General features: G+C 37.8%; 1 protein-coding gene across 14 annotated transcripts in view; it reads right to left on the reverse strand.

Moving 5' to 3' along the window:
* LOC148408866 (RNA-binding protein Musashi homolog 2) overlaps positions 1-14,032 on the reverse strand; it is a 274,095-nt gene that overhangs the window by 27,596 nt on the left and 232,467 nt on the right. For 9 of the 14 annotated variants that reach the window (XM_088440595.1, XM_088440585.1, XM_088440586.1 and 6 more), the window contains one exon: positions 2,798-2,917. In XM_088440595.1, coding sequence (XP_088296721.1) covers positions 2,798-2,917 — 120 coding nt within the window. The remainder of the gene's footprint in view (positions 1-2,797; positions 2,918-14,032) is intronic. The other 5 variants (XM_088440594.1, XM_088440588.1, XM_088440589.1 and 2 more) reach the window with 1 other exon arrangement.

Raw genomic sequence — 14,032 nt, forward strand, 5'->3', positions numbered from 1 at the left:
ACACTTTATTGCTTTGACTATTTTACGGCTATGTACTTTTAAAAATGTTTATTATCATTACAAATATTATAAAACAAGTATCTGATAATGGTTTTATGATCATCTGGCACTGTGACAGATTAACTCTATTTCCATTATTTTCTATTTGCATTTCGATTTTGAATACAAATAAATGACATGCTGGCCAGCATCCTGGAATCGATGACGATAAAGATACATTATTATTTTACAGAATGATTTTATCTAAGTGTCTGTTCACCTGACCTGAGGATTTGTGTTTGCATAGTATTTTTTTTTTTAAAATTCAAACATAATTACAAAAGCAATCACATAAGAGCCCCGTTATCAGTTTGCGAATCAGTCGCTTACATATTTCAATTGTGCTAAAAGATATGAAATAGAAGAAAGCCCGGTTTCAAAATCCGATAGCGGGTTTGTTTATTTAAAGCGGCCGCCTTTCCCTTAAGCTCTTGTTAAGAAACAAGACTCGGATGTTCTCAAGTGTAATAGGGACAAATCCATACACATATTTTGGTATGGTTCCTTTAAATACAAAGTAAGGCTGTGTTGTGTGATATCAGGCATTTTTTTTTTTTTAAATATAAGACACCCCAGTCTGTATTACACATGATGTACTAGCACATTGTTGCCTCCTGCTGTGTCAGTCTGCAGATAAAGCAGGAAGTGAGATCTCACAAGTGGTCACTGGAGGATGCATGCTCAGGCTACGTCTGATCAGACCAAATACAGGAAATTAACTATGACATAATGGACGGGCTTCTCTTACTCCTCTCAACACTACAGAAATATAAAGCAAATTAAAATGCTGCCAACTGACTATATTGTTTACATTTGTATCTTTTACAACCTATCCCGCCATTAAAAAAACTGCAGCTTTTCAAAAATAATATCACAAAGTTAATTCACACAAATGCTTATCATACCACCACAGGTTAACCCCCCCCCCCCCCCCCCCCCCCCCCCCCCCCCCAAAAAAAAAAAAAAAAAAAATCAGTGGAACCTCTTAGATTCAACACACACGAGGTGGAATGACTTTTTTTGGGGGGGGGGCAAAAAAAGCTCAAACTGCTGGCGTGAAGGATATAACGTTAGACCTCGGCAAGACTTGCAATAGGTCAGCTTACACAAAATATTGTCCATACCTCAATAACAGTAACAAAATGAGACAAACAAATGACCACTGAAAAGTGGGCTGCATTTGGTCTCACTAAAAATAAAAGGTGAATTCATATTGTATCTTCATATTACATGTAAACATGTAATACAATGTAATATAATATTACAGTTTAGGGCTGAAGGATATTCCGTTTTGGAACTAAAATCCTGTCATCTAAGATCACAATTTTAGGATCATTAAAGCTGTGTTTCTTTTTTTAACAATAAAACAGTGTGTATTTATCACTGTCACCCATAATCCCGGAAATCAGTCCTTTGACGGTTCCCGGCAACGTGAGATGCTAAGCTAATGTAAGGCAAATAAGAGATTGCTATTAGCACGTTTAGTGAGTTGTTAGGCATGCTAATCGATAATATTTAAATGCATATGAAATAATATGAAAGACCCAAAATAAAAACCGAATGGATTTTAGACTTTTAACAGAAGTTTGTCAAGAACCGTTGTGAATAGCAATTTTGCATCACAATTAAAACGCAACTCAACATAAAACATGATGACGGCTACATTACCAATTAAGCACAGACATGAACGAGACAATAACAAATGACGGAAGCCGTGACGAAGACCTCGTGGTTAAAAGTAACCTCAATGATCAACAATATTATTTCTATCATTTTGCACTATAGAGTACAGTGATTGAAATAAGCCTGAAATTTTCGATACTTTTAATTTATTCATATTTGGTCAGGGGCTGTTTTATTTAAAACGTTAAATAGAAAAATAAGACATGTTGGTGTGATATTGCATATTTAAATGAAAAGAAACAGAAGAAAGAATAATACTTTTTAGCGGAAGACGGCTATATTTTCACATTTAAATAATACTTATATACTAATATTTCTGATTGGCTTATTGCTTCTAGTCTACATCCTGTCCATATTACAATTTTTTTTTTTGGTTCATAATTTCCGTGTGACAAGAGCAACGTATGGCGAACTCTAGTGATGTCTGGTGACCTAAAATGAACCCTAAAAGAGATCAAAAGAGTCGTTACCTTCGTGAACACTCGCACGGGTTCGCCACTCCGTGGGATACCGGCTTAACAGTGGGTATTTTTGGAAATATAATCCTCGCGATGCATGAGGGAACACTGTCATTACTTTTGAATTGCGTTCAAGTTCAGGTTCCATTGCGTTGAAAAAAACCCAAAATGTACCTACAATTTGCCCTTTTTTGACTTGTACGTATTCAAACCTGAACTCCACTTCTGTAAGCTAAATCACATCATTTTAACTAAGCGTAACCTTTTGTTTTTAAGGTCATATGTGTACAGATTAGTTTTTTTTTGTTGACTGAATTTGGTTACATTCGAATTTTTGATTACTCAAATTGAAATGAGGTTATTAAGCCTTGGCCCCATGAAGTCACCTCAAGCCCCCCTCCATCTCTTCATTCCTTCCGTGGCAAGAACAGGCCACGTCTAGCGTGTGTCCTAGTAGATTTTTTAGCCAAGGAAATCCACTTATCAGTCGACTTTAGGCTAGCTCTAAATGCTAGAGAGAGCGCATGGGAGCTTGGGTGACTACGTCTATGGGAGGAAGCAGAGCAGGAGAATTTGAAGAGAGCAGCAGCCACACAGAACATGGACAGAGCGTTTACCTGGCCCTGTGCTCTGTGGGTACGCCAAGTAGCCGCCTCTTCCACGGGCCCCCCTACCTGAGCCACGCGCTGCTACTACCGCCGCCGCCGCCACCGGTCCGTATGCCGTCGCCGGGAAGCCTGCGGGCACACAAACACGCATGGCATCATTTCCCGTGTACGGACGAGGGTGTCCCAGAGCTACGGGAGAATGTTGACACCGGTACTGAGCTGCGGGATAAAACTAGCTGTCAGAGGCGGGGGCTCATGTCAGTGCAATATCTATCAGCGGAGTCAGAACACGCCGCCGACCTAAAGGTCCACGCGCAGTGGGAAAAACAGCCAGGAGCAACTTGCTTAATATAGTGCGCGAGTGATTGTTTAATCAGCTTGAAAACATTTGTCTGTTTGGTTGCGCTTACATTGTGAATTGTTCGAATGCAGTACCAGCAAAGGATCACTGTTACATACTCATTGGTCAAAACATGCATCAAATTCATCAACACGTGCATCGCAATGGGGTTGTCATATATACATATATATATATATATATATATATATATATATATATATATATATATATACACGATGAATTGGTGGAGCCCAGCAACATATTAAAAGAGGCAGGAAAATGAAAAGCTCTTGCACTACATAGCAGAAGGTACAATTAACCTGCATATGCACCTGTTGTCATTAATACAACATAATATGTTATGGTTTACTGCGTGTTTATCATGTTTGTGTTCTACTAACTGGGTCCAGATTTCACACAGAGGATGTAAATTTGTGGGTAATCTTGAGATGAGATGATCATTATTTCATTATGTATGGGTTTGTGCTAATATTGTCTGGAGTCGTGCTGTTAGATATTTTTTTTTTAACAATGTCAGTTAATTTATAAAGCCTGTAATGTCATTTTCAGTCAACAACGTTAATTATTTTCCAGATTTAATAGTTATCGTTAAAATAATGTTGTTATCAAATTAACATTCTATGCAAATTATACACTTTAACAAGGATAGTATACTTTCAACTTTGGGAACTTTGTTTTTATAGTGCTTTCTTTTGAACTATTTGGAAAAACAGAAAAATATAATAAAATGAATAATTATTTTAAATAATCATTTCTGTCCATTCAATCATTTTCAACATAAAATTTCCGCCTTTGGGTCATAGTAAAGATCTCTTTTCAAATAGAAATCATGAATTTATTGGTGAACATAACAGTTTAGGTCAGTGGTACTCAAACTATGGCCCTGGGGGCATTTCCGACCTGCTCTCCATTTTTAAGTGGCCCATGCGGCATATACAGAAAATGACGTTTGCGACTAAAAATACAAAGATGCAAGATATTTTTTGCAACTATAAACATTGTGTTTTTAGATTTATGAATCGGATTAGCCTACTGAATATGAACTTCTTTATATCGACTTTGAAATATACTTTCTATTTTCCTGAATCATTTTAATACTCATTATTTTTAAATGATTTTTGCATGGAGGCTATTTATCAAATATATTTGTAAATCTCACATACTGTACGTCCTTGAGTGGCTTATGTACTCCCAGTGGTATATACATCCCCATTTGAGAGACACTGTATCAGAAGCTGAAAAACACCAAATCCAAGACAAGGTCACAATCCAAATGTTGTTTTTACCAAAAAAAAAAAAGATTTTAAACTGACCCAATTAGAACATGACTGATTTCACAAGATTAGTTAATATCATCATACTGAGCAAAAATATTTCTTCTATCTTTTGTGGCTACCAGTTCCACATTACTACAAACCACAATACCAAAATTGTTTTGAATGAAATAAAACTATTTTTTAGACAATAAGGTACACTGGATTATAAACCGCAACAACATTTTTTTTTGACAGAAAATCTATTTTTGTCATGTTTAGGCTGCACAGGACTATAAGCAGCAGGTTGTAACATGCCCGCATGTTTATGAATAAAAGCAGCACCACCACACATCTTCAACACAGATTGAGCATACAGTATGTGCACATTTAGAAATAAGAACAGCACCAACATATTTTTAAAATAACACAGACACACTCAACTTGTTCGCATATTGCACAAACACAACAGTAACACACCCGATTGAATTTAAGAGTGGAGGGTGCCTCCCATTGGCCAGTAAAATAGCAGTCCAAACTCAAAAACAATATTTTGATAGTTTTCTTCTCTCTTTGTTTACAAGGAGATTGCTCCTTGGAGCCTAAGTAAAAAAAAAACAAACAAAAAAAAAAAAACACCGGACGTTATGCTGTGGGGTTCAAAGCATAAGAAAATAGTAGCGGCTTATAGTCCCAAATTTACGGTAAGCATTATTTTGAAGAGGCGCACTTTTGATCGAGTCACCTAATTGCATTTCACGAGGTGCAGCTGTATTAAATGAAGAAGCCGATAGAAATGCATGACAGCAATTTCCAGTGGGGTGATTGTATTAATTAAGATACTGCTGGATAAGTGCATCATGTGCCTCCGTAGTTGATTTCAGTCAATGTGAAAATGTTCAAATTCTTATTAAACTACAGATCGGTGAATAAACTGGCTTGAGGTGGGTCTGCAAATTGCACATGGCTGATTAGATTAATGAAATAATGCTGCTCTGGGGGGTGTTTATGTCACAAGCTCGTATGAAAGATTACAAGCACCTCTGAGCTGCATAGCTGAGTGCATGATAGCCCCAGCCCTGGGGCAAAAATACTGCAAGCTTTGGCGAACTTTGAATCAAGCACGGTAGTTCGTGAAGCAAAATATTTTTTTTGGGCGGGGGGGGGTTGTCAAGTTTTGTTGTGTAGGTAAGTACAGGGCTGGGTAGAAAAAAAAAGGAACAATCAAAAATAAATCTCATTTTTTTTTTTGGATTATTATTATTATTTTAATGAAAGAAATAAATCCAAGAACCATATGTTTGGGTTTAATTTATTTTTTAAAAATTCTCTGGAAAATATTAAAACGAAATGAAAGAATACTGATTTCAAATGAGCTTTAACCTAAGATGCATAGTGTTTGCAAAACTGATTTAAAGGGGTAGTACAATTGTTTTGACATTTTTACAAGTAAAAAGTTAATATTTTGTCTATAATTGATTAAATAACTAGGTCAGATTATTCTTACCAGATTATTCTAATCGTGTACCATTGATACCTTCACAAATATATTTTTAGACATACTTTCTATTGATTGAAAATGACATCAGCAGTGCACAATTGACCAATGTTGACTCACCTATTGGTTCATAAACTAAACTGTGAAAAATAGTGTTTTTAAAAGTATTGATTGACTTGAAAAAAAATTATGAAATGAACTCATTCAATCCCAGACACAACTTTATGTTTTTAAGAGTCCAGACATTCAGTCACAGGTACTTCATATTTACCTATTATTGTTTATAATTGTACTATTATTTATATTTTTTAAATAATATTTGTATGTTTCTTTTCCACATATTTTCAAGTATTAGGCTAAAAGAGGTTAATTATAGACAAAATGATTATTTTTCACAGATGAAAATGACTAAATATGAGGACTAGCCCTTTAAATGTCACAATTAAAACCTATTGTAAAAATGTCTTGGAACCAGCAATCTGCCACCTTTGCAAAATCTTGATATGACGATTGAGCTGAATTTCAAATCTTTGACTTGAAAAAGAAATAATTGATTGAATTAATTAAATTTAGTGCCCAGCCCTAAATCATTACGAACAAATGATTTGCCATAATGAACAAATCCGGCCTTTTGTCCCTTGTGCATGAATGAGCCTGCGAATATCGCAGCGGACACCGTTTAGTTTCATAAGCAGTCTATTGTTACGATGTTTAGAATGTTCTAATGAAGTAAAGACATCAAAAGGTTGTAAATATGAATGTGATTCTTTGGGATCTAATTATTCCTAACAAATATCAGCCTGGTAATCAGCCTGCAATTAATCCAAAGCAGTATCAGTGAATTGTAATTACATTGTTGGGACTTAATGAACATAGTAGCAAGAGGTGGTTGACAGAAGCCGGTCCATGCCCAGGGCCTGGGCTCTCCTTTCAACACAGGAATGGCATGTCATTAGCGCCGGTGATGAGATTCCTCACTCTGGGCTCCACGACGTCGACGCCTAATCAGCCTCCGAAAATTATCTCCACAGGATATGCTTGCCTCCCTCGCAAAGAAATGAGCCTCAAATCCTCTCGATTGGAGTTGCTCCTGATTTTTTAAACGAATGTGTTCGGGATGTGCATCTCTATCTGCCCCCTTCCAAAGACGGCTGCTCGGACGATACGGAATTAGCACAGGACGCCTCGGAGGATTGTTTTTCCGAAGCTTTGGAGGTGTGAAAAGAGGCGGCAGGTGACCTATTTCTTAGCCGGAGCGCCATTCCACGTAGAGGGGCTGGCGCAAAAGAATGATAAAAAGGAGGGGCCGGCAGAGAGAGCGGGGTCAGACGAGCCAAAAAACACATAGCTTTTCATTAGATGCCCGAGAAGGAGGTAATTCACAACTCCGTCGACACAATATGACCACGACTGTGCGTGTTGGGTGCGAGATGCCACCACGCTGCGAAAGGCAAGATGGTCGGCGAGACGGAGAAATACAATTTCCACACGCGGCTCAGGAGAGAATAATGTAATAAAGCGGCACAGTGAGTAAAGAAGTAAAACAATCAGAAAAAGACAATAAAAAAGGCTAGTAAAATACGCCACTTGGATGCTACAGCTCAAATGAGGCTGCGCACTTCTTTTCACAAATGAAATACTCGCGCGCCCATGCAATTCCGCTTTTAGCATCCTCGCTGTACAGAGCAATGTTTCACGCATTTCCCTCTCCCTCCTTCCCTCCCGCCATTGTCACGACCCCCCAATAGACCCACTGGCTTGGAAGTTAGTTGTGAGCAAAGTTGTGGTGAGAGATTAACTTTGCAGGATTAGGTGGGTTAATTAATAGATGGCTGCTGCTCATTGTTTTGTGCTCACGCTGTAAGAAGCCACCCAAGAGAAGCGCTGCGGCATTAAATCAATTTCATGGCCCTTTTATTACTGAGGAGATAAAGCCAATATTTAGCTTTCAATTCTTCACAATTATTGGGCCCCTGCTTTGCCACTTGAGTGGCTGCACTTGGCTGGGGACAAGGACACATCTGTTTATGAGCTGTGCAGGCCCGGGGGCCTTGGTGTCCGGACTCGGGGGAACTGTCCTCAGCTTTTGCCTCGGCGAGCCCGCAGCGCAGAAATTCAGCAATCATCAGGCGTGCCACAGAAATGAAGAAAAACCGGACCTAAATAAGGACGGGCACAGTGGCTCAAAATCTTATCGACCGCTTTGCTAAAAGCAAACCGTTTACGTGTCCTTGTGAAGGCTAAAAGAATGTATTCATTCGTTCAACACAGCATTTGTTGTTGGGCGGCAACTGGCAATTATTTTAATAATCGATTAATCTGTCGATAATCTATAGGGCTGGGAAAAAGAATCGACCAAGTCGGGTAAATTGACCGAGAAAAAATATCCACCACGAAGCTCCACTAGCAGTGTTGCGCTGCTGACAAGGGAGAACGACTCTCAAAAAAGAGGGGATACTGCTAGCTTGGAATTATTTCCAATTTAAAAAAATGAGAGAAAAATAAGTAAGTGGGGCACATATGCAAAGACCATCTTGACATACTGTATAGGTTCTATTAAAACAGCAGAGGAAAGCTCTACAGAGGGTCATTAATACCGCCCCAAAAAAATCAACGGCTGCACCCTACCCTTGTTGGACAACCTGCACAGTAAACACCCTGAATGCCATAAAAAGCCATTTTTAACATAAGAAATGTGAACATTAACACATGGAATTGTGAAATGATGATAAGCAGAATGCATGACTGAGTGTGCTTGCTTAATGTATTTTTTACTATTATATCTGTTTTTTTCTTTTTTTTACAGCACTGTCTGACAATTGTACAATTTCATTGTACACGCTATGAGTTACAATGGCAATAAAGCTCTATTCTATTCTATTCTATTCTATTCTATTCTAGTTCCCTGAGAATATAACCTGACACTACAATCTATTAGTGACTTGGTGTTAGGTGTTCAGATTTTATCCACTAGGGGGCAATTGAGAACAAATCAAGCCCAGTCAAGAAAAAAGAGGAAGAAGAAGAGTCAGTTATTGACCTCATAAAAGCCGGTTGGCTCTTGATGCAATTTCTGTAGGCGAGTTTAAGGACAGTATCACATGCATAATGTGCAGATAACATTATGTATGTGTGATCTAAATGGTAATTATTGTTTGTTGATTTTCAATGGTAATCACTAATTGCTAGTTGTGATTGTTAACCTGATAGTAGAAACAAATTATGCAATAAAATAAAGTGCAGCTTGGGCAACTACCCAATAGAATAAAAGATAGGATAATCTTTTTTTTCACCTTTACAATGCACTTTTTTCATGATTTGGTTGTTTTGTCCAAAATGCCAGAAATATGGCAAAAACTTTTTATCAACAAAGCAGATGTCTGCAAGTATATTTTTTGATTCAAGGAAATGATAACCAGTCTGCTTTCAAAAACAAAATATATTTGAGAACATATAAAGTTGAGACACAGAAATCCTGAGCATGTCTAAAATTGTGTATATATATATATATATATATATATATATATATATATATATATATATATGTATATATATATATATATATATATATATATATATATGTATATATATATATATATATATATATATATATGTATATATATATATATATATATATATATATATATATATATATATATATATATATATATATATATATACAGTATACTGTATATAGTATCCACTTCATACCATAGGCTGATGAGGCAGTGCAAATAGTATCCTATTAATCACTTGAATAAGGCACTATAATTTGAGCAGTTGCTTATTTAATGCAAAATTGGAGAGATGCTGCTGACCGGATAATAATTGAAATGTAATTAAACATTGTGCAATCAGGACTTTTATAGATAATCAGCATCATAAACAAATGGTAAATATGGTTAAAGCGACACAGTGGGCTAATCAAAATGCACTCATCCAGAAAGGAGCACGCAAACCAAGTGGTGCGCGGGAACACAGCACGATTAGTCACCGCTGTCACTGCACATCATCAACTGGATCACATAAGCATACAAAAGAAAACACAGAAAACACATCTTGCCTTTTTGACATACTAGAAAATATGAATGCATGGTGAAATAATGTTTAGCGCAATTCTAAGGTTGGAATTGAAATCAGGTCTCCGGTTGTCCTGTGGGTTTTTCCAAGAATGCCTAATTGTAACAGCTTTCTTTTTAAAAGTGTCCTAATTTATGTTGCACGCTTTACATTAAAAAAAACAAGCAAGAAATTCAATGAGAATTACAACCTGATTCGAAAGGCATAATGTAAGCCAACAAATGGCTCAATAAACGTAATTATGTTTTATTATTGGTGACATCATGTGAGTGACTAGGCGCTGCAGTGTTGGGGTCCCACACTAAAAGGTTTATTGAAGAGCAACTCATTTTTATGGTTTGAAAAAGACAGTGATGGAGGGCCAGTGTCAAAGCCCCTCTTGACTTTCTTATGAACAGCTCACAGAGAGTCCATAAATACCAACGCTACCCGGCCGCTACTTCTCACAGCCCACGTCAATCACGAGGCTGCGTGGATTTGCAATTTGAACAAAAGCGGCTAAAATCTCTCGACTGTGCGTCAAAATGAAAGGACTGGCATTTTCGTTTATTTGGTTGTTTTTGCAGCAATGTTTTGCTAACAAATGGGGAAAGGGGGATGTGACGTAGACCATATACTGGAGCATTTGTCATTTTTTGCCACCTTCCTCCTTAATGCCAGTGAAAAAAAAAGCACAATTCAACTAGTTGTAGGTCGATGTTTCATCAGAAATCATAAAGGTACTTTTTGTAGTTTGAAAAATTCCTTAGTCATTGCATGTTTAATTAAAATATGAGCTACTGCAAATGTAGGGGCGAAGTTAGCGGCTATTTTGATCTCCATTAGGGTTATTTAAGGTTCACGAGGTCACCAGAGGTCACTGAAGTGTCGCCAGAGGGCACCAGACCAGAGAGCAAGAAGAGCAACGTCTGGTGATCTCTGTAGACATTTCTGCGACCTGGTGACCTTTTAGCGACCTTGAACGAACACTGAGGAGATCAAAAGGGCCGTGACATTTATTGACATTAACAGAAGAACTGGTGGAGAAATACACACAGTTGATCCTCATATTTTGTCTCATTTCATCAAATATCACAATTTTTTTTCGTATTATATTAGTATTTAGTATTATGTCTCTCATAATAAAGCAAGGCGGTTGCACAACACTGCAACCAGCAGCCAAAAGTAAGTAAACACAACATCGATAAAAAACTGTGCATTCACTCAATATTTTCCTGACCCACTGAGAAATGTTAACAAAACTGTCAGTCTATACATAGTGTATATCCATATCCTTCCCTTCCAACCTGTTAAAAGCCTCAAGCCAAAGTACAAATTCATTTGGCAAAGCAGTTAAAGGTCATTTCCAGCAGTGTGCTGAAGGAGCACAATGTACACTCCGTGCACGTACGGCTCTGTATTTGTGACAACGACAGGCGCTTTATGGCCAAAATGTTTTCCTTCTGGGCACGCTGCGTCTTTTCTTGCAAGCGCATGAATTTGCGAGTCTTTGTGTAGAGCGGTAAGCAGCAGGGTCGACGGTGATCAAATAGTTTGTGGTGTCAAGACTTCCTGAATGTTTTTCCACACACTCAGAGTCCAACGCTTTGTTTTCAAAAAAGTGCTGACGCATTTGATGTCAAAATGGAAGAACGGCGCGATGACACATTTTTGCACGTGCCACATCGTACTTAAAATGTACATAAAAGTAAAGCTGCATCCACACAAATCCCTTGAAGTGTAAAAAAGTCAGGTCGGATAACTTACTCATCCGCAGCATGAATTACTGTTTATTTGTTTGGTGGTTAGCAGTATTATGCCAAAAAACAATAAATTACGTCAGTGCTTTTCTATGAAAGCTTCCTTATGAAAGAGAAAATATTTCTCGTCACTCCACTTGGTGTGGTGACAATAAATAAGATCACTATTTATAAAAAAAAAAATGTACACCTCAAATTTCATACTTTTAAACAAATTAATTTTTCTACATTGACAGTTCAGTTTTTTACAGGGTTTAAACAGATTACAGGTTAGTCTGAAAACAAAACAAAAAATAAAATCACAACCTAAAGTGCATCAACGTGCCTAAAATAAGAAATAAAATCAATCAATCATTATTTAAACTTGAAATATTTTTGAATAACTGACTCATTTGTTGCTGAAAAAAAAGAAAAAATAATAAATGTAAATTGAATTTTTCCAGAGGTATCAACAAATGGAGTTTGTTGTGAGAGGAACAATTTTATTTTCCAATTAAGAGCAAATTAATTGGAAGACAAAGCAACCTATTGCTGAATTATGTCACAATGACTCCTTTGTCACTATTTATAATGCAGACGAGAGATGAAAAAACTGAGATGAATTAAAATCTGTAATTAATTGATCTAATTCATCTAATTTCAATCTCAGATAAGATATTCAGAGAAAAACCAGAGTTGTTATTTTTATTATTATTATTATTATTTAATTTAGATACATTGTGTTACTGTGGCAGACAAAAAAATGATATGCAAGACTAAAAAGGGGATTCAGTCACTTTTTTTCTCTATCAAATGCAGTTGTGTCCATTTACTTTCTGATGCATTTGAGACTAGTGCTGGCTGCAACCTTTACTTGTGACTATCAGGAGGAAATCTGCTGTATTCTGTTGTCAATGACCAAATTAATAGAAAAAAACTGAAATAATAAATGAAATTGAATTGAAGAAATTGAAATAAGTCATTGGCAGATAACGTCGCTATGGCTCGCATTATTGTCTTTGTGTTGCTATAATTAGCTGTGGCATTAGCAGCAGCTTGGTGCTTTGCATTGATGCGGTAGGCTAAATTTGAGCCGTTGCCAAGAGAGAGCAATAAAAATGCTGAATAAATCTGACATGGAAAAGATTAAGAGCCACTGATCTAATCAGCGGTCATCCAGCTTGAACCAGGAAGTAGCCCAAGACCAAACGGCGACAAACTTCCCTGCCTTTCTACTCTTTGTTCTCAGACACTTCCCAATGAAAACGTGCTTCCTTAGCATCAATAAGGTTCTCCTTTGTGCTCTGACAACAGCTTGACTGATGTTAATGTAATCTGCACTGTTCTTTGGCCCAAAACTGCCAGCAGCAGCTCAGCCGTCATTGACAAAAGAACTCCATCAGTCACAGAGCACTCGGCTTGCTTCTGCTTTAGGAAGACTGTCAACTGTCTAACACATAGGGCGAGCTTGGGGACAGCTGCTATTTCTATGGCGGCTCTATGGATCAAGTAGCCTCTGGCTGCATCTTGACAGCTGCCTGAGAGAGATGGAGTAAGGTTTGGGCACACTATTAACCACAATTACTCGTTAGCATCTGGACTGGCGGTACGCTGCTGCGGCGATGCAATTATGACTCGGCCGATTTGGCATCCTGCAATATCATTCGTCTTGGACTGTAAGATTTCCTATTCCGACACGTTGGATGCGGACCGACGGAGCTTACGGGTGCACTTAGACGACGAGACGGCCGGGGAGCGTTCCAAGTTTTGCCGGCGCCCTGGGAGCCGTGTGGCGCTCGCCGCACAAGGAGACCAACTCCGATGGGATGGCGGACGGTTATTAGTGCGGTCTCGGAGCTTTCGCCACATTTAGCAATGTCTTGGGAGCGCAGTGAACCAGTGCAAGCTTGCTGTCTGAAGGCTCATATATCCGGGTCGAATTGACGCTCGGGGCTATGGCGTAGCTTGTTAAGCACTTCCCGTGTAACGCGCGCTTTGCTCGAAAAGTTCCAAGCCATGCAGAACAAAGGTTGGAAATATTACCTCCTGTGTCACACACTGCTTTCACCTGGATTCTCTGGCCTGTTGTGGAATAGTTCTTGATTAAAGGCCTTAATAAGATCATGTGGTCTAACTAAAGCCCAGTGACACATAGGAGATGCCCACTTTACTAGCAGGACCTGATTTTTAAAATAATAATGAACAAAATAGTGTTTTAATAGGTGCCAAATAATTGCATTTTTTCCACCAATTATCCCTATTTCCTGAACAATTATTTTTTGATGAAAAATGGTGCAAGTAACTCATTCACTCTCAAAGACATTTTGTTATTAT

The sequence above is a fragment of the Hippichthys cyanospilos genome, chromosome 18 (genome assembly GCF_059441005.1).
Source record: "Hippichthys cyanospilos isolate Australia breed blue-spotted pipefish chromosome 18, RoL_Hcya_1.0, whole genome shotgun sequence".
In the NCBI taxonomy this organism is placed as follows: domain Eukaryota; kingdom Metazoa; phylum Chordata; class Actinopteri; order Syngnathiformes; family Syngnathidae; genus Hippichthys; species Hippichthys cyanospilos.